General features: G+C 38.3%; 2 protein-coding genes across 4 annotated transcripts in view; one reads left to right on the forward strand and one right to left on the reverse strand.

Moving 5' to 3' along the window:
• On the forward strand, positions 1–17,753 carry LOC140565612 (uncharacterized). 3 transcript variants are annotated; one of them, XM_072691627.1, is made up of 27 exons: positions 1–26; positions 5,506–5,634; positions 6,060–6,127; positions 6,458–6,841; positions 6,934–7,233; positions 7,333–7,626; positions 8,104–8,475; positions 9,155–9,442; positions 10,080–10,382; positions 10,577–10,951; positions 11,048–11,335; positions 12,305–12,598; positions 12,714–12,752; positions 13,397–13,738; positions 13,901–14,197; positions 14,289–14,409; positions 14,527–14,559; positions 14,766–14,792; positions 14,998–15,042; positions 15,370–15,399; positions 15,584–15,610; positions 15,720–15,743; positions 16,056–16,088; positions 16,226–16,252; positions 16,363–16,404; positions 16,966–17,019; positions 17,275–17,753. In XM_072691627.1, the coding sequence occupies exons 3-27, from the start codon at positions 6,091–6,093 to the stop codon at positions 17,285–17,287; spliced, it is 4,089 nt and encodes a 1,362-aa protein (XP_072547728.1). In that variant the 5' UTR covers positions 1–26; positions 5,506–5,634; positions 6,060–6,090; the 3' UTR covers positions 17,288–17,753. The 3 variants fall into 3 exon arrangements, with proteins under 3 accessions (XP_072547728.1, XP_072547729.1, XP_072547727.1); XM_072691628.1 differs by lacking the exon at positions 1–26 and having other exon boundaries at positions 4,867–5,634; positions 14,376–14,409; XM_072691626.1 differs by lacking the exon at positions 1–26 and having other exon boundaries at positions 4,870–5,634.
• LOC140565613 (B-cell receptor CD22) overlaps positions 16,883–25,813 on the reverse strand; it is a 14,158-nt gene continuing 5,227 nt past the window's right edge. The window contains exons 7-16 of the mRNA XM_072691629.1: positions 24,915–25,187; positions 24,397–24,678; positions 23,046–23,315; positions 22,861–22,948; positions 22,310–22,403; positions 22,014–22,144; positions 21,845–21,902; positions 21,171–21,235; positions 19,895–19,958; positions 16,883–18,990 (exon numbers count right to left, since the gene is read on the reverse strand). Coding sequence (XP_072547730.1) covers positions 18,754–18,990; positions 19,895–19,958; positions 21,171–21,235; positions 21,845–21,902; positions 22,014–22,144; positions 22,310–22,403; positions 22,861–22,948; positions 23,046–23,315; positions 24,397–24,678; positions 24,915–25,187 — 1,562 coding nt within the window. The 3' untranslated portion in view covers positions 16,883–18,753. The remainder of the gene's footprint in view (positions 18,991–19,894; positions 19,959–21,170; positions 21,236–21,844; positions 21,903–22,013; positions 22,145–22,309; positions 22,404–22,860; positions 22,949–23,045; positions 23,316–24,396; positions 24,679–24,914; positions 25,188–25,813) is intronic.

Here is a 25,813-nt window from a genome sequence, read left to right on the forward strand (position 1 = left end):
AGCTGGAGTGGGTGCTGTGAATGCAGGTGTGTTATCAGCTCGATGCCACATAATGACTGTGCTGTTAACTGAGTGAAGTGACGGTACTGTATCTCCTCGTTAAGCTGCTTACTAGCTCAGTTCAGGCTAGCAAAAGGCCTCACTATGATCCTAGATGGCGCCCACCGTGGCAGACGTCTTTGTGTGTTCCTCCAGTAGCCAACGTTATTTATTATTTATTTTAAATGTCAAGTACACATCCGGAACATTTAGTTACAGTAGAGAGGCACTCCTGGAGATTGGTAAAGTTCGACATGAACTTAACTTTAGCCTTTCTGACTTCAGCTTTCTGTTACGCTCGCACTCCACCAGCACCGCGCAAGGCCCCGCAGCACCGGCCTCGAGTGAGTGGCGCAGCCGACGAACAGAGCGGCCAAAGCGGAAGCGGGGCAAGAGAGGTGTGCTACATGCTAGGCTAAAGGCGAGAGCTACGCGGCCACCGCTACCTAGCCTGTTGCTAGCTAATGTTCGCTCCCTCGAAAACAAGCTGGATGAGCTGAGAACCAGAGTAACAACTCAGCGTGAGATCAGAGAGTGTTGTGCTCTGATCTTCACAGAAACCTGGCTTTCTGGCAACACGCTAGAATCAGCGATCCAGCTAGACACGCACTCCGTTCACCGCGGCGACCGCACGGCAGCGTCGGGGAAGGACAAAGGCGGTGGTGTCAAATCAAATAAAAATCAAATCAAAATCAAATCAAAATCAAATCAAATTTTATTTGTCACATACATAGTCATACACAGTATAACTTGCAGTGAAATGCTTTTTTGACAGTCTGCCCACATCAAGCTATACAATAAAAATCTACATTTAAACTTAACGAAACCTTAACTTAATGAAGTAAAGTGCAAAAGTGCAAAAAGAAAATAAAAATAAAAAATAGAATAAGTTACATTTAAGTTAAAGAATAAAATATAAAAATATGAAAATGTAGAAATATAAGCAAAAAAACAAAAAACAAAATACAAATATACAAATATATATACAGATATATATATATATATATATATATATATATATGTGTGTGTATACATATGTACATATTTATCTGTATGTAAGTGTATGTGTGGGTTAAAAAGAAATATTTCCATTATTGTCCGTAGTGTGTTTTCCGTGAGCCATGGTTGTGTATTGTAGTGAGTGAGGGTCCAGTTTGTGTATGTAGATACTTTGATTTAGTGTCCTAGTCCCTGTCCCCTGTCCCCATTCAAGGCACGGATGGCTTGAGGAAAGAAATGGCTTGTGGTGTCTGTGTTTACGTAAACAACGCGTGGTGTTCAGACGTAAAGACAGTTGAAAAACATTGTCTAGCGGACTTGGAACTGCTGATGGCACGTGAGCTTTCCGACGAGGGAGAACAACTTACTCGACCAAGTCTACAGCAACGTGAGGGGGGGGGGCTACAGAGCGGTGCCTTGGCCACACTTCGGACAGTCCGACCACATCTCCGTGTTCCTCTACCCAGCATACAGACAGCTCCTCAAGCGGTCACTTCCAGTGAGTAAAACTGTTAAAGTATGGAATGAAGAAACTGATTCAGTGCTTCAGGACTGCTTTGACAGTACAAACTGGGATGTGTTTAGAACCGCTGCTGTGAGAGAGGATGGTTCTGTTGATCTAGAGGACTATGCTTCTGGGGTAACTAGCTACATCAGCAGCTGCATTGAAAACATTGTCCCTTCAAAGCGCTGCATAAAGTACCCCAACCAAAAACCATGGATAAATGGTGAAGTTCGGTCCATGCTACGTGCTCGCCAGACTGCATTTCTCTCTGGCAACGCTGATGACTACAAAAGGTCTAGATACGACCTGCGTAGATCTATCAGAGAAGCTAAGAGACAGTACAGGCTGAAGCTGGAGGGCTACTACACCACAGCAGACTCCCGGAGCATGTGGCGGGGACTGCAGCACATCACTAATCATCAACAAACAAGCGGGGCGCTCACAACCAGCCACTCTGCACTACCTGATGAGCTGAATGAGTTCTATGCTCGTTTTGATGTCCTCAACCTTGGCCAACTGAAGGACATTGCGGCCAAGGAGAGCACACAGAACTCATTACTCATTGTAACACCAGTGGATGTGCGCAGGAACCTGATGAGAATAAACCCACGCAGAGCAGCAGGCCCAGACAACATCCCCGGGCGTGCGCTCAAGGTTTGTTCATCAGAATTGGCTGATGTGTTTGTAGACATATTCAATCTGTCACTCACACAAGCTTTTGTGCCATCCTGTTTCAAGATCACCACCATCGTGCCTCTCCCAAAGAAAAGTAATGTGAGCTGCCTAAATGACTATCGCCCTGTTGCACTCACTTCAATCGTGATGAAGTGCTTTGAGAGGATAGTCATGACTCACATCCAGAAGACCATTCCCAACACTATAGACCCTCAACAGTTCGCGTACCGCCGGAACCGGTCCACAGACGATGCAGTCAACGCTGCTCTTCACAAAGCCCTCACACACCTGGAGGGCAAGGACACATATGTCAGAATGCTCTTTATTGATTACAGTTCAGCATTCAACACGGTCATCCCACACAGACTTTCAGAAAAGCTCCTCATCCTCGGACTGACACCAGCCCTCTGCAACTGGGTGCTGAATTTTCTAACAGACAGACCCCAGTCAGTCAGAGTGGGCAGCCGCACATCCAGCACAAGAACAGTAAGCACAGGGGTCCCTCAAGGCTGTGTGCTGAGCCCCCTTCTGTACACGCTCTTCACATACGACTGTGTGGCCTCCCAGAACAACACTAGCATCATCAAATTTGCTGATGATACTACAGTCATTGGACTGATCACTGGTGGGGAAGAAACAGCGTACAGGAAGGAGGTGGCTGAGCTGGTGGCCTGGTGTCATTACAACAATCTTTCCTTGAATGCAGACAAGACCAAGGAAATGATTGTCGATCCAAGGAGGAAGCGAGAGCTGCACACACCCCTGTACATAGGGGAGACTGAGGTGGAGAGGGTGAAAACCTTCAAATTCCTTGGCATTCACATCAGTGAGGATCTCAGCTGGTCCCACAACACTCAGATCATCATCAGGAAGTCCCAGCAGAGACTGTACTTTCTGAGAAGGCTGAGAAAATTTGGCATGCCAGCCAAAATTCTCAGCACCTTCTACAGGAGTATGATTGAGAGTGTTCTTACCAGCTCCATCATCGTCTGGTATGGAAACTCTACTGCCCAGGACAGAAAGGCTCTCCAGCGTGTGATCAAAACCGCACAGTCCATCTCAGGAGCAGCCTTCCCCTCACTGCAGAACATCTACCATAACAGAGTCACCAGGAGAGCCCACAACATAATCAGGGACAGTACACACCCCCAGCACACACTCTTCACACTTTTACCTTCAGGCAGACGCTACAGGAGCGTGAAGTCCAGGACCACAAGACTCACAAACAGTTTCTACTCACAGGCCATCAGGCTTGTGAACACCTCACGCACTGCCTCTCCAACCCTTCCTATCTGAACTGGTTTTAAACTCTAATCTGATTTTAACTGCACCTTACACTCACTGTACTGCTGCAGTCAGAACACTGTTTACATTCGCTACTTGCACACTATTGTTTACATTTCTTACTTGCAACCTGCACTTTATAGCTGCTGCTCTTCATACTTGCTCATACTTGCACATAAAAGCACATGTAACTTTTATTTTAATTTTTTTAATTGTAAAAAGGGAAAAGTTTACTTTAATTTTATTTACTTCAACTTATATTATTATACTTTATTTACTTTGTAAATAATATTTTTTATTATCTTTATCTATTGGTGAATGGAGGGACAGCAAAGTAAGAGTTTCATTGTACAGCGTAACTGTCTGTTTCTGCTGTGCATATGACAATAAAACTCTTGAATCTTGATAGCAAGTATCGGACATTTTTGTTAGCTCAACCAAGCCATATCCTGTCTGACCCAGCTCAAAACTTCGCTCGACAGCAACCCGTTAACGGTTTGGGTGACCGGCAAGCTTAAACCTCCACTGGCTTGGTGGGAGAAAGGCCTTTAGCTAAACTTCCCCAAAGGGGGAGAGAGAGACATAGAGAGAGATAGAGAGAGAGTTCAGGCTCGCATGCTCTTGAAGGGGTCGTGTTTTATAGTTTCTGAGCCACAACGCACACTAGCACAGAACTAGGCCTGCAACGAGGGTTTTAAAAGGGTTAAGTGTGTTTGTGCGTGTGGGCCCACCACTCAGTTTAATAGTGCAAACCATTGGTGCTGTTTAAGTTCATAATAACTTGAGTATTGCCTTTTTTACCAACTTATTGAAAAGCTCAGCTCCAATTCTAGGCTTAATTCCCTTCTGTGAGGGGTTGTAAATTAAAATCTTGCTGAAGTACATTTTGTAACACCCTATTTATTTTATTTTAATTCCAGCTCCTATACTTCTAATTTTGGATATATTAACCCTAATCTCTTTATATACTAAATTTGTATGTTTAAAGTTTGCTATATTATTTATAAAAAGGGATCAGTATGTACTTTTCACTAATTTGTTTGGAGGCACCACCATTGTATATTTTATTACCTTTATGTTCAGACTTGTCAGCAAATACACAGTAAAATTACTCATAATTAACTAAAGTAATCTACCGAACCCAGAGCACTCGTATAGCTTACAGTACTTGGCCAGTTCATTAATTTTAGCCCAGTGTAAGGGAGCTGCACCTGGAATGCTGAAGCATGCTTTACTGTCTGGCAGTATAATGGGCGTATCTGGGTTTGGTAAATACCAGGAGAATGTCCTCTTCTGGATGCCCAGTACGCGCCAGTACGCAGTACCGGAACATCTAGAGCACTAGAGAGTTTTTGCACCGGTCTGAGGCTGTTTTTCAGGGTCTGGGCCATTGCATGTTACAGTGTACAAAAACACAAATCTTCACTACATGTCCAAATGTTTGTGAACACCCTGCTAATAAATGCATTCTACCACTTTAAGTTGCACCTATTGCTAACAAAGATGTGCAAATGCACACACACAGCTTGTCTAGTTCCTGTAGAGAAGTACTGCTAATAGAATAGGACTCTCTGGAGCAGATAAATTTATACCTACTGGCACCATGACCGCCACACTGAATGAACAGGTGTCCCAATACTTTTGCCCATAATGTGTATACTTCCAACTTTCTTATTCATGAATATTTTCTGTCTGAATGTAATTATTTGACATTTTCAGCAGCACATTACAGGGCATCTTTGAGACCAGAGCTATTACTACTATTATTGCAAATGCAGGACAATAGTAATCAGTTCAGCCTTGTATTGTCTAACCTAATTATTCTCACAATGTGCTTCTGTGAGAGGCTCTCTTGTAGTGGAGGTTCCGTTTCACTGCTTGTTTTTTCAAGCTCATCACAGCTGTGTCATACTGAAAGTAGTTAAATTAGGAAGGGGCAGGGGCTTGATCTACCAGCACATGTTATCACTGTTGGGGGGGGTTTGTTTTCTGTCCCTGTGCAGGGTGGGGTTCATCTTTCTTTTACTTCTTAACTAAATACCACAATTTGAAGAGAATCCTGTGTAAGCAGTAAAAAGGCTTACCGTGATGCAAGTTGCTGTTTGAGATTGACTAATTCTCTTGGGAGGAAGGTAAGATATTTTAAATGAAGCTATTGTTTGATCAAAATGAGCAACCCTGTACAATCCTGATATATGAAGAGTGTAGATTCCAGTGGTAATGGTGTTGTATATTAGATCTGCAGCTTTTTTAACACCTATAAAAAGCCTGTGTTCTGCCGGTTGGTCTAAAGTGTTATTACAAACTTCTATTACCAAATATTTCCTGTAGTTACTGAGTAATATGCCTTAGTGTGTAATAAGCCTTAGAGAGTTAAGTGGTTGAATGTTATTGAAATTTTAACTAAATAAATGAAAAAATGCACATGTGAAATATGTAGTCACCAGTGCTTTTATTACAGTGCAATTGTAATATAATGGAAAATTCAATATAGTACATTTATTCATATGAATAAAAAAAATATAACATAAAAATAAATGTAACATCTCCCTTGTAGTCGGAAGATCAGTTGTTCTGCACTGGAGAACATGGCAAGACTTCTGCTGCTGCATGTGATTTTTCAAGGTGCAGTGAGATTCCTTTATTTTCTTTATTGTATAATATTTATGCTCTGTATAAAATCAGATATGTTAATCTCAGAATTTGTCTAATTAAAGGTGACTATTATATTTGTATAATTTGTATAATTGCTGATTATCTATCCATTCATCCATCCATTACTCTGTCTAGCTGAGGCCTTTAACATTTCAGCAATGTGGCTCTCTACCTTCCCTTTTGTTTTTCATGGCTGACTCATATTCTTACAGAGTCTTATATATAAGTCTTATAGACTTTTCATTTTGGGGGAATTTATGGTGCAAAAATGGTGCAAATGATTACCTTTATGCTACGCAGGCATCCTGTTTAGTGGTACCTGGACATGGTTAGTAAAAATGCCAAGGAGCATTCAAGGACTTCAAGGTTCCTGCTTGGTTATACCATGTTCATTTGACTACTCATCATATCCACCTGTGAACCCTCATCGAGTGGTGTGGTATCAATATGTCAGTCGTGGATATCCTCTAGTGTATGATAACTGGGACCCTAGATCAGTGATTCCAAAGTTCAGAGGAAAAACCAGTTTATATGGGAGCCCATCCTATAGAGACTGCAGTCTGCTGATTGATGCCCTTGACATGTCCCACCATGGAGAGAAAGTTTATCCGTGGGTAGACCCAGAAAATGTTGGATGGCGCACTTATGAATTCTATGATGTTACCACTGTAATTCATGTAGAACGTAAGTGTTTTACTTTTCTTCCACAATGTTTTATCAGAATCTTAGTGATTATGTATTTTTTATTGATGCAGTGCTAATGTTCATTATACCAGATTCAGTACAACGTCCCATCATTCAAATTATTGGAGGTATCAATATTGGGGACACCATCACTGTTCAGTGCAGCACATACCACACCTGTCCATACAGAACACCTACTCTGACTCTGAGTGGGATAGAAAGAAAAGAGGGAATAAATGACCGTGTGGAAAATACACATATCGGTGATGGCAAATATCAAATCACACTGAAACGGGATGGAGTTGTTCGGGCTGTCAGTCAGAGAGTTCAGTGTTCTGTCAAACATCCTGGTGGCCGTTCAGCCACAGCTACCGGAACACATACTGCAAAGTGTAAGTGCTGAAAAATAAATTGCATTTATTTTTTAAAAACAATGAATATTAAGGTGTGTTTTCTCATTTGCTTCTTAACAAATATCATTTTATCCAAAGGTCCCATTGATCCACCCCGGATCACTCCTGATTCCAACACAGAGTTTCTGGAGGGAGTGGAAAGAGAAATTGTTTGCTCTATAACATACACGTGCCCTCAGGACAGACCTTACATCACTTGGAATGGCGGACAGTTATCTGGTACCACAGCTTTAAACAAAGTCAGAGAAAAAATGGAAGCTAAATCAACGTTAAAGTTCACTGCAAAGGCCAGCGACAATGGAAAAGTCATTACCTGCCGGACAGAAATGAAAGGAAAAGACCAATCAGTCACAATTACTTTAAAAGTAAAACGTGAGTAAGAACTCCTTACACTTCTATTTACTGATTGTAGTAAGAAGATAAGAGGTTCGGCTGATGTTAGACAATATTAGATTGTTGGTTAGATTGCACAAGGGACACATCTACCATTTATTTATAAGAACATTTATATGAAATGAGTTTATACTTAGTATTTAAATGGTTTTAAAGCTACTACTTTATACGTCTGCGCTCAATATGTGTTTTGCCAGGATACTAGCCGATATTGCACCAAATTAGCAACACTTTTATGTGGCTATGGGTTTCGTCTTCTATATCCAACTCAGTTTTTGCATAAATAGACAAGTAGTACAGTATTTGTCATCAAGTGACTTTCATAAATTAAAAGTAAAGTTTCTTGAGTAACCTGGGTAGAGGTTACTTGTTTCCTCATCTTGACCAGACACAACATGGATACCCAAACGTGTGCGTTCTGTGTTCTGAACACTTTTTGTATGATTTTCTTTGAAGGGTCAATGTTCTCCCGTGACTGGACCTTCTTCATGCCTAATACAATCAGAGGGGTCCGTGGCTCATGTGTAGTCATTCCCTGCAGTTTCGACTTTAAAACATCCCAGCCCAAAAATGTCAGGGTAAAATGGTACAAATTCTCTAGTACACAGTATCCTTTAGTGTTTGATCAATCAACATCGAATGTCATTGGAGAGTTCAGAGGGAAGACGAGCTTGTATGGAACTAACGAGGGAAACTGTAGCTTGAAGATCCAGCCACTTGAAAAGCAATACAACCAACAGAGACTGTATCCCTGGATGGACCCTAAGCCTATTGAAACATACCACAGAGAAAATTACTTTGATATTACCATCGCCCTTGAGGTAACAGGTAAGGCTGATTCTTTCATTCCTTTTCTTATAACATATTGTCCTAAACCATGAGGATTTACATTTACATTTATATGTACTCATTGCATTCTACCACCAGAACATTAGTGAAATCAGGTACTGATTTAGAATAATCAGCACTTGATCACAGGTGCCACTCAGGCTCCTCCCAATGGTACTGGACCAGTGCACAATGCTGTGGTTCTAATTACCATATATTTGAGGCAGGAGGTGATGTAGCTGTTACACATTAAAACAAGGGTTTAAAGCAGGACTTTAAAGTTTGCATGTAAGAATATAATCATGCAAGATTGTTAAGTTTATAAAGTGACACAACAAGAGGTTCGCTATGGCATGTCTTACACTGACACCAACTGGCTATAGTTTGAGTTGCACATGATCACATTAAATATCACCAGCATTTTCTAACAACAAAAAGTATCCAGATTTCCAGTTGAAGATGTGAGGTGAGGTAAAGTTTTTGATTAAGGGTGATGTCCTGATGACTTCCCAAAGATTCCTGCCTATCCTGATAATTCTGAGATCCTCATAACCTCCCTCCCCAGTTAAAAATTGGGGTGTGATTTCAGAAGTCTTTAGCTAAGAGCTAATCTAATGTAAAAATGCAGTACTTTACTTCTAGTACTTCTGCTTATGAGTGTTTTTCATTTTTGAACTAGATCTTATTGAGAAACCACAACTGGATATTATTGGCATACCAAAGGTTGGAGAGCAGCTCACCTTATCCTGCAGTGTGATTCACACTTGTCCTCCAACACCCCCGACGCTGAGACTAAGTATCTCCCATGGAACTGAGCGTATTACACACGCCCCCCAACATGAAGGAAAATGGAAGACAGTCAAGCAGATTACATGGAGTGTCAAGGAGGATGATACTTCTGCTTTCTGCACCGTTAGTTACTCAGGTGGACAGACCTCCATGACTGAAGTCAGACTCAGCCCCTCATGTAAGTCTAAAATAGTCTGCATTGTTAGTTCTTGATTCAGGAAAGTTCAGCTTGTATGCCACAGTTTTTACACAGCCAGAGAGAACATTGTTTCACATAAATGTACTGCTTCAGATGAACCCCAGCAGGTTCACCCAGCAGGTAAAAGTGGCTCAGATCCAAGCTTTTCATCACATGTGACAGAGGTGTGTAGTCTGTGTGGCAGTGTAGACAGAAAAACACAGTGAATCAGATACATATCCAATACACAGCAATGCGACTCAGTCTGAACAGACAGATTAGGATTTACGCAACTTTTATGTCCATTGTGACATTCGTCATAAATGTGCGCTAAGATGAAGGGAAAATGGGCAACTGCAGTGAGGGAGCTTTTCAGTGTCGGGATATCGAGGTAACAGTCCTCATAAATATTTGGGAAATGCATGTTCCGAAGAAATGGCCGAAGCTTTTCTTTTTTGCACATTCAGCAGTTTAGGAGTGTGAATTGTTCAGACGAATGTTGAATAGCAGTCATATTAAAAACATTGTGTGAACAGGCAGAACCTGGTTTGATGAGGAAATCGAGTTTGGGACTCTTTATCTGTTGTTTGAATTTTGCATAATTGTCTTGATTGCCTTTTTCTCTGTTTTTTAATAGGTACTTTTCAGAAGCCTAAAATAAACACAACACAAGATGAAGTCATGGAAGGAATTGAGAATATCTTTACTTGCACTGTGCAACACAAATGTCAAAGACAGAAGCCATTGCTCACCTGGAAATTGGGAAACCTGGAAAGAATGCAAGAGCCTCCTTTAACACGAATGATTTCGACTGCTACCTGGGAGACGGTTTCCACATTAAAACTCAAAGCAGCCAGGGATGACCATGACAAGACATTGACCTGCACAGCTAAGTCTACAGAGGAAGAGTCTTCAGATTCTGTTGTTTTAAAAGTGAAGAGTGAGTTTATTTTCACCTTTCAGACTGAAAATGCAACAAGGCAGGGCTGACTAACTGATCCTAACTGAGTAGTAATTTCTTTGTTTTGTTGAATAGTAAGGTCTGAAAAAATCTTCTAGCCCTACATTAATCAAATAATATCATATAACTGTTCTTGTCTTCTTTCCTCATTTTATCCATTGCCCTTTAAAAAGGAGGAATGTCTTCACTGGATTGGACGTACTCCATGCCAAGCAAGGTCAAAGGTCTCAGAGGCTCTTGTCTAGTCATTCCCTGTAGCTTTGAGTTCAAAAGCACTCCTCCCAGTAACACCATGGTCAAGTGGTATGAGTATTCCACTTCACAACACCCTTTAGTGTATGCTCAAAATGGTGCTAATGTCATTGGCAAGTTCTGGCAGAAAACCGAATTGTATGGATCATCCAGCGAAGGAAATTGCAGTTTGAAGATCAATCCACTGTTAATGGAGCACAATGGAGAAAGACTGTATCCCTGGATGGATCAACAGCCAGTTGAAAAATTCCACAAAGTAAACCATTATGACAATTGTGTTGTACTCGAAGTAACAGGTAATTATAAGATAGATGCCACTTTATGTACCTCATTACATTAACAATACAGTAGATGACTAATATGCCAAATTTCCAACTGCTTCCTTCTAACAGAACAAGCTGAAAAACCGAAACTCAGCATTACCGGTGTGCCCAGAGTGGGAGAGCAAATCACAGTGTCCTGTAGTGTATACCATACCTGTCCTTCAAGTCCTCCAACGCTGACAATGGGTAAAGCTCAAGACACTGACAGAACAGAACACACTCCAAAGCAGGATGGCTTCTGGGAGACCACCAGACATCACACGTTTAAGATTAAGGAAGACGACCAAACCATTACATGTAAAGCCACATTCCAAGGCTGGCAGACATCAGATGCTCAAATCAACCTCAATGCTCAATGTAAGTAATACAAAACATTAAATATAATAGCATGAGATGCAGACTTTGCCAGTGTTAATACTGAGTGTAGATTCAGCTCTGGCAATGAGACATATCTTTGGCACTTTGATGAAGGGTTGGAGGTTTGGGATTGTAATGTCTCCCTCTGCTGGCCTCCCTCTCACCCGAGGCTTGGCTCCAGGCACACAGGTGAAGTTCATTTCTGGATTGCACCTTTGTTTGGTGTGCTGGTGTGGAGTCTCCATCCTGTGCTTGTGTTGCTAGTTTGGTTTTCTTGGTTTTTGACACCCTGCCTGTTTTTTGCTACTGGAATATGGATTTATCATTGATATACCAGCCTCCCCATGATTTAACCCCAGCCTGTTCTGATGTTGAGTTTTGCCTTAGTCCTAATAAAGAACAATTGCACATGCAGCCGGTCTCAACCACTCTGTTAGAGGGATATTGAGTAATAAGTTTTCTTTCTCGCTTGTCATGCCCTGAGAGTACGACGACCAGTTCCAACCACTTGAACTAAGTCTATAATCTAAGTCACTGTTACTCTAAATCATTGTCTTGATAATATCTTATTAATTTGAGATACTAGCTCACTATTTTGAGAAGTTTTCTGATTATTTCCAGATGCTTTCACAGTATTTTAAGAAACCTCATAATTTTGCAATTAAATCTCATAACTTTGACATTACATTTATTTTTTTAATGATGAGTAAAATATTAATATTGTGATTTTTGAAGTGCCAGGAATTGGATGAAAAATAATACATATGACAGTTGTAGTTTTAAATGTTACTTTATTGATAACTTTCTATTAGGAAATAATGACTGATTCCTCTATTTCTGACAGTCATACTTTATAATGGCATCTGTGCTACTCTTAAAGGGGGGGGGGCAACATTTCATAAGGGCACAACTTGTGGCACAAACTGTCTGATGCACATTAATTTTTTTTCTTATACTCTGACTTTTCAGGTATCCATGAAGGTATAGTTATTGATCCAGACTTGGCCGATGTCACAGAGGGAGTTGCAACAAACTTCACCTGCAAGGTTTTCCATTCTTGCAGGAGGCAGCCTCCAACTATCACCTGGAACTATGAAGACATGCCAGAGACTGTGAAGATTAAAGAAAACAGAATTTCAGGCTGGATCACCTCTTCGAATGTATTATTTTTAGCTTCAATGGAGGACCAGGGAAAGAAGCTCATCTGTACTGCCAAGTTTCCTGATGAAGAGATTACAGCTTCTGTTGTGTTTCAGGTTCAAAGTGAGTATAATCAACATGATTAAAACCTATAGTGTGTCTATTTTGTTTGTGTAGTGTGTCTATAGGTTGTCTGCATTCCTTATTATATGTATCTATCTTTCTTATTCTCTTCCAGAGTATGTGCCCAAAATAGTGGATCCATTTGAGAATGACAGTATGTCTTTTTCTCTTTTTATCTGCATTTATTTCATTTATGATTGAGAAAGTGTTTACTTAAATATTGTATAAGATGTCTAGCCCCCCCTCCTTTATTTTGTCTGTTTATTCCGATCTGTAGGTTAGACCTCTTTCACACAGTGTCCACAGACTGAAAGGTTTTTGACAATGGAGTGCTCAGGCCTTGCTGGGATTTATCCTTTTGAACTCCTTATTTGATGAGCTGGCAGTGAGACTGTAGGGTCACTATGAAGCTGTGAAAGTACACATGAGTTCATGGCTCTACATTGGTACAACTGTCTAACTGCCTGCTTGTCAGTAGTTTAATACCCTCCCTGCATGTGATAGAGGGTGTTCTAACCTGCAGATGTTAATAAACAGTAAACAATTCGAGGGAGTGTATCTTTAGCTCCACATAATCTGCATCTGGTAGCATCTCATAATGTCACATCTCAGTAATATGATAGTATAGTGTATAAAAATAACAGTTCACACATAAAAGCATTGACTTAGGTGCTTTGTTGTCAGCTATGGCATAACCTACATATTATATGACATACACTTTTGACATATGATTTAGTTAATATGCCATATTTGGCAATAAATATACTTCTGAAGTGACCTCCTATTACCCCGTTTCAGCCTTACACGTTTTCGAGGCGGATGTGGTGCCCAGGATCACTGCCTTGACCCGCTCGTGCGTAGTGATACCCTGCACTTTTGAGACCGGTAAAGAGGATGTCACTCGCCTTCGTGGTCTTTGGTACAACAGCAAAGGCGAATATGTTTACCACCCCGGACTGTCCAACGTTATGGACAACTTTAAAGGTCGCACAGAGCTTCTTGGGGAACTAGATGAGAAGAACTGCACTTTAGAGATTGACGACGTTCAAGCCCATGACAATGGGCCGTTTTGCTTCCATGCAGAAAAAGGCATGGACAAGTACAGGTTTAACCACAGCTGTGTGTTTATCGTCATGAAAGGTAAGAACCAACCTAGAACACTGGAAGGGCTTGTAGCTTGTACACGTGCTTCCAGAACTCCCTGTTCATCTGTAATTGAAATACTTCAACCACAGGTTCCAGTAGGGTGTTTCAGACCTTAACCTTGCATTAATGAATGGAAATGCCTCTTTCTGAATTCAGCAACTCCTAATAAACCAGTGATTTCGAGTCTTCCTGAGGAGCTGGAGCCAGGCAAGAAATTCACAATAAGCTGTTCTGTCACCCATACATGCTCCTCGCACCCCCCAACTATTACATGGAGTATTAAAACTGCCAAGGAAGTGGTGAGCCACATGGAGGGACGTGCAGGTCAGTGGAAAACAACCTCAACAGTTACTTTCATGCCGACTGGCTATGAAGGCGAAGAAGACCTCATCTGCTCAGCCTCATTCAGGGGAGGAAAAAAACAAGAAAGTGCAATTTACCTGCCAATTATAAGTGAGTATTGAGGTATACTTCAGGTTATTTGAAGAAGATGCTCTAATGGGTCTCTTGCATGACTGAAAACTAATGAGCACACTCTTTTTAGGATACCAGGGGATGAGAATGGAGACTATAGGACCTTACATCCTGGCACCTTTGTTTTGTCTTTTGCTTCTATGTGCCATATTTACAGCTGGAGTGGTCATTTATAAGAGAAGAGCTAGCAGGTAAGTCTGTGTGTACACATGACTGTGTAAATGTTGTTACGCTCATGTTGTGGGTTTGACAATATTAACGACTTATTTGTCAGTTATTGACTAATGATATTATTTGCCAAAATATAGGGTACCTTCAGATGGAGATACATTTGAGAAAAGGTAAGTATTTCTATTCCTTTTTTTTATTTCAGGTTGTTTATATTTTATGCATAGCAAGTTATTTTGAATTGATGTTTTTATTGTGAAATGAGATTGGGATGGTTTAAGCATACTGCCTGGAAGTTTTTACATTTGGCTGTTTGAGAACTATATTAAATTGTGCTGCACAGTGATATTATGTTCATTTGTTCCTTGGTTTTAAATAGGAGATCAGTATGGGCTCAATTTTCCAGGTTAGTTTAATTTGTCTTTTAAAATGCAGCAATGTATTTTTTTATTACACAAACAAACACATGATACACACTTGATAGAGACATAGAAACATTAATATTCTTGTGTCTTCCATCACTGTATACATCTTCTCTTAGTATGAATAAAGAATATTGCTGAATTTTGTATTCAATGGCAATTCTAACTGATGCTTTATGTGAATAAAAGGAGAACTGATGGAACTGCAAGCTGGCTAGCATCATCTAAAAACAAGTAAGTAACAAGTAAAATGCACTGGGAATAGAAGTCGACCACAGGTGATCGCATTGTGAACTACTACTACAGCTACACTCTTAAAACTAGGGATGTTACACAGGGTTCTTTGAGCAATGCCAGAGAAGAATTTAAATTCCATAAAGCACCACGTTCCTGTTTTTAAAAAACCTTCAGTTGATAAAATGTTCCTCACGCATCTTTTTATGCAAAATGGGTTCTTCTGTGGCATCACCCAGAGCACCTTTAGTGTTTTTCCATAATTTGCATTCAACCCTAAAACTTCATTGAAAGCCAAAAACATAACACTATAAATATCATCCGCAGTGCACCACCAAGACCACCGAAACCTGAGAGGCAAGTTCTAAATGAAATTACTTGCTTAAATAATTAAGGAAACTCAATTTGTATCAAATGGTATATTTCATTTGTAATTATACTGTGATTAACTGTAAAGATAGCAGTTAGCCAACAGCACTATCATTTCTGTGTTTGTTTTTGTTTGTTTGTTTGTTTGTTTTTATGTTTTTTTTTGGAGTAGGCGCAGCATCTGGAGCCGCTTTTCCAGGTGATTAAGTTTAATGTACTTTTTGGGGAGCTCTTTCTTATATTTATCTGGAATCATTTCCACTGTATTTTATGATAATAATGATTATCTTATTACTTTGTCATCACAGAAGAGGTCCAGATATGGCATACAAGTAAGTAATGAATAACTATACAAAGCAGTTTACAAATTACAAATTAATGTTTATATCACAGTGGATTTCCTTTGTTGGGCTGATAGAAATGCAGACAAAAATATGCGTTTTATCTGAATTTCAGAATCTGCAAGAATAAGTACTGTAATGTTTTTTTATGAATATGAATATGAATATTTTTAACTTTCCTTAATATGATTACTTATCATTAAAACAGCACAATATAGTGGATATAAATTAATTACTTTTATAGTGAAAATAGAAACTTACAAAATAGACTTTTTTTAACAGAATCTTTTATGTCTTTCCCAGTGCACCGTCAAGGCCACCAAAACCTGGGAAAAGGTAAGCTTTCTATTAAATTAAGTGATTACCGAATCAGTACCACAGTGTTATATGTGTGCACTATCACATAATGATATTTTTAAGACTGTAGACTACAACACAATATTGTTCATTAAATGTTTTCTCTTGGGGAGTAGGCCCAGCATCTGGAGTCGCTTTTCCAGGTGACTTTCTTTCATGTTCTTGTCTGTTTATAATGCACTTTTTTCAAATCTTTATTTGGACTTAAAACTGCTAATATACTAATCATTTTAATATTATTTGGTAATCACAGAAGAGGTCCAGCCCCCAGTGCAGATATGATGGTGGAATACAAGTAAGTAATCTGCCAGTGTGGGACTTTTTGATATGGTGCCATATGTGGTAAAAATGGATGTGCACATTTTGTTTGTTTGAGTTTGTGAACACCCTCTTAATGAATGAGTTCAGATACTTTAAGTTGCACCTATTGCTGACACAGATGTGCAAATGCACACACACACAGCCTGTCTAGTCCGATAGAATTGAGCAGATAAACGTGAACCTAGTGGCACATGCCTAAAGCCAGGTGCTGGCTAGGGGTATAAAGCCCTTAGCTTTGAAAAATGGTTCTCTGTCCAATATGTTTGTCCTGAGTTGGGAATGAGGTTTTGTTGCTAAATGCATTCAGATCCTCCCAGCCATGCTCCAAATTCTAATAGAAAGCATTCCTTTCCTGGACAGTAGAGCCAATTACCAAGATAAACTATTTTTAATACCCTTTATTTCAAAAGAAACAATTAATGATTAGGTGTTTGAAATCACTGGGCAAACACTCACTGAAATGCTTTTAATGTGGGTGACACATACATTGATACATACACTGATCACACATTGTCATAACTTATTGTCTTTATAGTGCCTTGTCTGGAACTGCAGAATACTCAAACTCTTCCTACCCACCACCGAAAAGGTAGAGTACATTGCCGAATGAAGGGCAGAGGAAACATTATGCATATATAAAACAGTTTACAGTTTAATTCATTTATCTTAAAAACAATGTTTTAAGAATAGTAATACAAGAAATGTAATGCAGAATGCAAAATGTGGCATCTCTAGTTCTACTCTTTTGCTTGTGAGTGATAAGTGTTTTATTACTGTTTCACTGCAGGATATGTAGTAATTATGATGATGATCACATCAACACTTCTGATTTTAATTTTTACAGAAATGCATATTGATGGATGTGGTGATGCTACGAACAAAAACCAAGAACTTGTTATATTTCCAAAGATAAATATCATCCATTTTGCTGTTCTGGACTGGAGATTTTCTGGATGTCTGATATCATATGAATGTAGTTTGAGATTTTGTGCTTAATTCATTCATTTTATTCATGTAATAAAATTGCACAACCTGTATATTAGTAAATGTAGCTGTACTAATGTACAATGTACTATTTCAGCTGTTCCAGAATTTGTGATGGATTATGTACTTTTTCTTGATGTCTACTGTACAATGTTTGCTTAACCAAATAATGGTAACATTCCAGCCTCACCGAAAAATATAATAATTGCTTTATTTGTTAACCTAGTACTTTATTATTAAATTGACTGTTTTGACACATTTAAAAAACAATTTCTTTTATATCTAGATTCATATCTTTCCTTTTCTTTTTCATAAATAAATGTTGTTTCCTGTCAGTGATATAGTCTCATTTCTATTTATTAACCTTTTTTTTTATTTAGCCAAGTGTCCTAGAAGGTAAAGCTGTATTTGCCTTAGCATAGTTGAGTAAGCAGAGTTTGGCACATGACACTGACATACTATTAACCTCCAACACAACATTCATATGCAAATCGTCACAGGAGAAAGCAAAATAGTCTTTGAATAGAAGTTAATATAAATAAAATGATCTTCCAAGTAATTTAGAGCATTTCTATTGGTCCTGGAGTATTTACAAAATGTACAGAGCAGGGCATTATAGGGTTAAAATGATGGAGATCAGGCAAAAATGGCAAAAATGGAGATATGTTTTTATCAGACAGCAGCAAAATCCTGCATAAGTAAAACATGGCTGTAAAATGATCTTTAAAATGTAACATTCTGAGACCCTAAACTGTTTGATTAACATATACAGACCCAAAATTTACATCACCATGGTTTAACACTGTTGAGCTTCATATCACCACCAGACTTGACAGATACCAGAGAATGTGCAACATCAGGTTGCAATGCGAAACAGGCCCAACAATTATGATTTTGCCAAAAGGCTTTAGCTAAGGAAGGGATGTTGAAAGCGTTGGAAGCGAGTGAATAAAAGCAGCACTTCATTTAAGACTGGGCTAATCTTACAACTTGCCAAGAGGATAGCAACACTGTCTATTGCATAATTATTATAAATTATAAAACGTTTAATATAGATTGACATATGAAATCCCACCTGAGATCAACAAACCAGCATTTTATATCCAGTGACCAATGAGCACTCATCATACATTTTGTCATAATGAACATTTGTAATATTATACACACATCTGCAAGACAAAAGTTTAAAATGCAAATTCAAATATACATATATACTCATAGACCCTGACTTCCCCTAATTTAGTTCATGAGCAGATCACCCACAGTGCTTTGAACTGGAATCATACTACATACTATACCAAAGCTTTTAGAAGAAGACACAAACGGTCATTTAATCTTATTATCTTATTATGATTTGAGAATATTCAGTCCTCTCTTTCTCATCAGAACTGGAATCATCTCCATCATCAGTGAAACGTGGTTTATGCTGTTGTGTCACAGTGAAGGTGACCTTGCTGTAATTCACTTCCTCTTCCTCCTCACTACTGTCTGAGTCCCAGTTTATGTTTGAAAAATCTGGCTTTCGTGCACAAACACTGGATACATTCTCATAATCGTCATTATCTTTTTGCACCACCTGTAAGAAAAGTGTCTAATCTCAGATTTCAGGCAGTCTGGATATTTCCAAAGATCACACCAAGCCCCCATTTTAACCTTTCAACAGTTTCACTAAGAAATAAATGTGTGTTTGTGGATCCTCATGTAGCAACTTTTTGCTGTTGTTTTTTTTTTTTTTTTTTTACATTTAAGTCAACCTGCTGGATGCCACGGTCCCAGGGTCATTCCAGGCATGAACTAACAAGTATTGCAGCAATTCAACAAAAATATAATTAATAGAGTATGTAGAACATGACATTGTTTGATGTGAATATCTAAAGACCCACATCATGTCCATACATCTACAGATTTTCTCAGTTTTTGCACAGTTTTGCACAAGGGCGCAAGGGTGGGATTTGCAAAATGTTTAAGACTGCGATTTGATTGCAATAAAAGGTTCACTGTGCAGTTACAATGCCTGTTGATTGAATGTTTTTAGACGTTTATGCTGTTCTATGCAGCAATAAATGTGGCAACAATATTGGTTTGAGAAACTCCAAGATGCTTAATACTCATAAAGGGTAGAAATAAAGAACTTGCCTGGCTGTGTAGTACTGCTCCTTCTTTTGCTTGAATGTCATGATTATTTGGAGAGGAAACACAGCTGACTGAAGCTACCACAGCCAGAATACTAACTAATTAACATTTAAAAATTGCACTTACAAGTTAACTAATTCTCTTAAAATTACTCATACCAAATTAACACAGTTAATCTAGACACACTGTAATGTCCAGTTAAACTGGAGGCAGTCGTCATACTTAAAAGGTTTTAATTAAGTTTAATATTTTTGTAGATGATTTTGTGGAAGCTTCATTTAACTAACTGAAACATTACAAATCCACATTTTATTAAGATAATGTGTGAGAGAATTAATTGAACATACCTTTGTGTTTTGGTTATTTTTTGAAACTACAGCGTACACTGTACAGTCATCACTGCTGTTTACACTAGAACAAAAACAAAACAGTCCATGAATACAAGGAAAAATTATGATAACATGAATATGCATGTATATATGTATATGTAGCAAAATCTGCATTGTTCTAATTTCCCATATTTTAGCCAAAGATCATTTATTTTACTCCAATCATGGATATAGGGACTGCATTAATAATAACATTACATGTTGGATAATTAAATTCTGGTGAAATTTGGTTAGTTTTTCTATTTTAAAATATTGCAATATACATTGCAGAATTAGTTTTTCTAAAGGTGGCAGTAAGGGCTCCACAGAGAGGCTTACAAACTTTGTTTAAACTTCGTAGAACATAAAAATAACATGTACAGGGTGGGTTCTGGCATGGCTACACCCTCAACTTTCTCTGGCCACTGAGGGTTTGGGGCTTGTGGTTGGAATTGTGGTTGTTGATGGTGTAGCATAGTGGCTAACACTGCCTCTCCTGTGGCAGCTTTTGATTTCTCGGCTAGACAAAACAAAACACCATGCTACACCATTTAGTCATTAGGCGAGACTCATAACTCAACATTCTCCTGCCTGTGTGACATGTAATTCAAAGGTAAGTCACACCAAATACCTAAGTATAAATGGTGCTTGAGGGTGGATTTCAGAGACTCGGTGATGGTGATTTACGACTCCTATGCACTGTGGAACCCTTACCCTTACTATAGTAAAATATAGTAAAATATAGAAGATGGAATTAGAACTTCATCAACATCACAGAATTTATCAGTGTGATCAATGCATCATTGATCAATGACAACTGGTCAATGTATCATTTTTTACATTAATGTACCCGCATTCAATCGCAGGATGGTGGCAACATGGTGCAGGTATTGACATGCAGGCACACACTCATTTGATATAAGAGTGCATCTCAAAAAAAGCAAAATACAGTGAAAAACTTTATGTGTATTCATTCATTTTATTCAAAAAGATAAACTCATATTTATATGTATTACATTTAAATACATATGTCAAGTCTGTTTTTTTATGTTGACACTGTTTGATCAGTAATTTATAAAAATGTTATATACTACAAAAAAGGCATGGAAAAGTGTCACTTCACATGTAATAAATATTTATGTTATTCTCATTTTTTGAGCTAGTATAGCTATTCTTCTTTTGAATAACTACTTACTCATAAGTGATTATCTTACCCTTTGATTATTACCCTTTGATTATTCCCCCTTGATCTTACCCTGGATTATTGTTGTCCTTGTTCTGCAGATTAGCATAATTCATAGTGGACATAGCTGAAGTCTCCTGTGTGTGAGAAAGCATTTCCTTTAAAATGTTTTCCTGCAAAGTCAGATTACAAAGCTTAGTCTTGTATTAAATGTAAATAGGTATAGTTATTTGTAGTGGGTGTAGTGGGCCTTTTGCCGGGGTAGAAGAGAGAATGCATCTGAAGTTTTGCTAGTTTTTAAGTCCTTTATTAAACCACACCAAATAAGTAATTGAAACACAGCTAGGGTACAGCGCTCAGGCTGTTCTTGTCTCTCAAAACAACCTTGAGGCTATATCTCATATTACTTGGACTTAATTTTTCACGGCGGGGCACACATAAAACTCCTTAAAGCTAGCCATACAAGGAACCATAGTGGTTATTTTCTGATATCACTACGAGAGCCCTTTGTAGCAACTTTATTGTTATTCAAGACCTAGCAACGTAACCACAACATCGACAAACTGCTAGTGTGTTTGCGGGTATTTTGAAGTCTGTTAGCCATTAATGGAACACAATATTTTTGAATTTAAGTGCTACATCAGCTTGCTTACACTGCTGTAGCTAGGAAGGTGCTTCAAATTGTGTTTCTTTAGCCAGTCGTGAAATCGGTTGCTATTTATTTAATGTCCAATCTCATCTCATACCTGAATGGCTTGTGGTGACTTTACAACGTCATAATCTCCCAGAATGTTTGGAACTGGCCTAAATGTACAAGAAAAAGAGAAAATAGGATTATACAGATCTACCCATGTAGATATTTACATGTATGTAAATGGCTTCATCAAATCTTAGAAATAACCAGAGGCTATTAACCTGTCTGCTAGGTTGTCTCTGTTGGCCAAGGTATTAGGCTGTGTAGTAGAAGCTGTCTGGTTGTGTCTGTGGCTGTAAGGCTCCATTTCTCCCTCCATCACCAAGTGTTCGCTAGTGTTGTTCTGTGGGCCCTGCACATAAGATGGTATTATTTTTTTCTTCTTAATAAAATAGCTTTGGATTAAATATCTTAATTTCTGGGTAACAATATGACAAATATAGTAAAAATCAGTCTGAATGAGTTACTGAAGTAATTAAGCTGCATTATATTAACATAAGGACTGAAGGACATTAACCAATAAGAGTAAGCTTGATACTGTAGAAAACCGATCTGTAATAAATGGGAAGAAAAATGATTGGCTGTCTGATGATCTTTTTTTCAAGATGATTCTGTGAATGCAAAGAAGAACAAGTACATAAGTACATAAGCATATAAATATCATTTAAGCATACAATTATCATTACCACCAGTACCGCACAACTGTTATTTATGCCAAATACAACATACTATACATATCCTTGCTGTCACACAAAAACTTTACATCTCCATGTTAGCTGTTTTTTTTTCAGAATTATTATTTTTTTTGTTTTAAGCTTTGTGCTGGAATTGTATAATGTAGTCATTAAAATGGACAAATAGAAATGCTCCAAAATTACTTAAAATAGTATATGTTTACACTGACTTCTATTAAAAGTTTGTTTTTTGACTTCTTGTAATGTTGCCATTTTGGAGGATTTAAGTTTTTTGGTGTGGCAGCAACATGCACTGTCTTATAGCTTTCTTACATTCTTTTCTTTTTTAAAGTACCTTAATGCAAAACATTTTAAACATAAAAAAAGTTTATACCTGTGCACAATTAATATGACACCAATCAGAATGCAAAAGAGAAAAATAGAGATCACGACTGAAAGGATGATTTGCATGATTTGAAGTCCTGGAAAAAAAAAGTATTACTGTTGTTATTATTATAAGCTCTGTGCTTTAAAGCAGCTGATTATGATTAATTGTTGTAAATGTAGAACGTTATGCACCATTAACAAATAGTTTTACTGCATCAGATATAGAGTCCCCAATTTCATTTCTTGCAGTGCAGTAGTAAGTCGCTGCATTTTGTGGTTGAACAATGTAGGTTCGATCACTGGACACTGGATCACTGGTCTGGTCCTCTTGGTCCTTCCTGAACCATTGATAGCCTGTAGCTGCAGGATAACAGTCTGCATTGCAAGTCAGATTGACTGGAGCCTTTCCATCCCACTTATTTAAGGAGGTCAAATTATAGATAATCGTTATCTTTGGGCGGTCTGAGAAAGCAATGCAAAAAGATTTAGAAGATGAATGTTTACATTGTGAGTTATCTTATTCCAGCAATGATGTAGGACAAAGTATCATCAGTAGTTCACAAAGAAAACTGACCTATTTATGTTCTCACAGGTATGCTTTCTTTCATATCAATTATCATGAGGTTGGACAAGCTTTACAGAACACAGACATGGAGAGGTCAAATAATAGTAGTTTGATCTTTCAGTGTGCATCATTATAAAATATCATAGTTTATTATGATTAGTCAAAGAAACATGTTAACTAACAATCAGTTCACTTGCATCTGCTGTTTTCTGTCCAACAAGATCTCAGAAAATTTGTACATGTACCACCAAAGGGCACCCCAAGAAATTGATAACATTGGCACCAAAGATATTTCAGACATATTTTATGATGTACAATGAGCTCCCATCCACTGGTGGCACTGTTTTGTCAAATACACACAACCCAGCATGTCATGTACTTGAAGAACAATTGAGAAAACAGTGACGGCACAGCATTCTGCGTTTCTCTGTTATGGAGCTTCTAAACATGGGTTTAATAAACGGAAACTTCTGCCAAAACAATTTTCACATTCTAGTATGGTTAAGGTTAGGGTAAGGGTAAGGCTTTGGTTAAGTTTAGGCTTTGGTTAAGGTCAGGGTTATGCTTAGTTAAGGGATAGGTTATATTTAGCTTATGTTCAAATTAGAATTAGGGTTTAGGTGTAGGAGGGACAAAAGCGCTATTATAAACTGAATAATATATCTTAGTGTGTACTTATAAGACCAGGCTGTTCTGTCATGTGACAGCTGTGCTGAGGAAATTTACAGCTTTACTCACATTGACATCCTGCAAAAGCATTCAGTTTTACTGGCAAAAAGTTATAAGATATATCACAAATATTAATACAGTATGTAGATATATACCTAGAAAAGCTAGGAAACTTAATGCTGGTGATGTTTAAATTCTAGCAGTCTGTGGTGTAATATCTTATCTTATCTTATCTTATCTTATCTGCTCTATGTTTAAGTCAAAGCATCCACCACTATTATTGTTGCTATGTTGTGGGATGATACATACATTTCACTCTGATCTCTACTGATGCGGATGTGTTAGTGCCGAGGTCATTCCTTGCAGTGCAGAAGTAATGCCCTGAGTTTGATGAGGTAAGGAAATACAGGTTTAGATTCTGTGCCGATCCCAATTCTTCGGATTTTCTCTGATTCTCCTTCCCAGATGATTTCATCCATGTGTACTTGGACACAGCAGGCTCAGAATGAGCTTTACATGTGAGTGTAAGGTTGGTTTTCTCCTTTAGGTCTTGTCCTGAATGTAGCAGTACTTGAACATCTTTAGGGACGTCTGTAAAGACATGGCAAAGCAATTAAGATGGGTTTCTTTCAGAATTTCTTTTCTGCTTGTTTACAGCTAATCATATTCATGTACAAGGGGTTCCTTTGTTGTGTGTTCATTACCTAGTCTTATGTCATATTCCTAGAGCTTTCAGACTTAACACATCACTTATAACTATTGTTATATTTATATGAAATGCTTTTTGACAAAACAACTTTAGGAAGATTTAAGAAGAGTTTACTCACATAAAACCTTCAGCCGTTGTTTTGTGTAGGATTTTCCTTCAGTGTTTTCTGCTGTGCAGGTGTACTCACCGGCATGTGATTCGGACACATTATGAGAGAAACTTAGAGTGTTGCTCTCTTTTTTTGTAAACACCACATCTTCTGTGTTTGTGCGAGAGGTTCTGCTCAGTGTCATGCTTGCCATAGGATAGCTTTTTACAGTGCACTTGATGGAAAGCATTTCATTCTCCCTTATAGTCTGTATCATGATCAGATCAGGTTTACTTGGTGGATCTATAAAATAAATAATTGGACAAGAGATTAAATGTTTTCTACCAAAGGAATATCACTGCACAGTTTTTTATGTAGCATATTTAAAAACACTGCAACTTTGTAATGTACTGACCTGAGTACTAAAAAAGAAGCAGTGCAAATATTAAGCAGGATTATGTGAGAATTTGCCTTTCTTGGCTCCCTCTACAGTCAGGAAGTGTAATTCACACTTTGAGCTATTCACTTACATTTTATAATTACATTCCTGGACAAGCCGACAGATACAGAATCATTATTAAAGAAGTGAAAGAAGCATGTGGCCATGTTTTTTTTTTTTTTTTTTTTTGGGGGGGGGGGGGGGTATGTACAGGTTTCGAGGAATGGGAATGAATGCCCCTAGTTCACTATAGTGTGTGTGTGTTCACTACCACAGATGGGTTCAATGCGAAGGACACATTTCGCTGTGCATAGTACAGTGACAAATACGTACACCTTTTTTTTACCTTTTATATGGCAATAAAAATTTTACAAAATATTTTCTTCATGCACTCAGTGAATACACAATGAACCCAAAGGTGCCCAGTTCTTGCATTTCTTCCACAAAGCACATCACAGCCAAAGCGATTTTCAGTGGACATCATTACTAT

The sequence above is a fragment of the Salminus brasiliensis genome, chromosome 11 (genome assembly GCF_030463535.1).
Source record: "Salminus brasiliensis chromosome 11, fSalBra1.hap2, whole genome shotgun sequence".
In the NCBI taxonomy this organism is placed as follows: domain Eukaryota; kingdom Metazoa; phylum Chordata; class Actinopteri; order Characiformes; family Bryconidae; genus Salminus; species Salminus brasiliensis.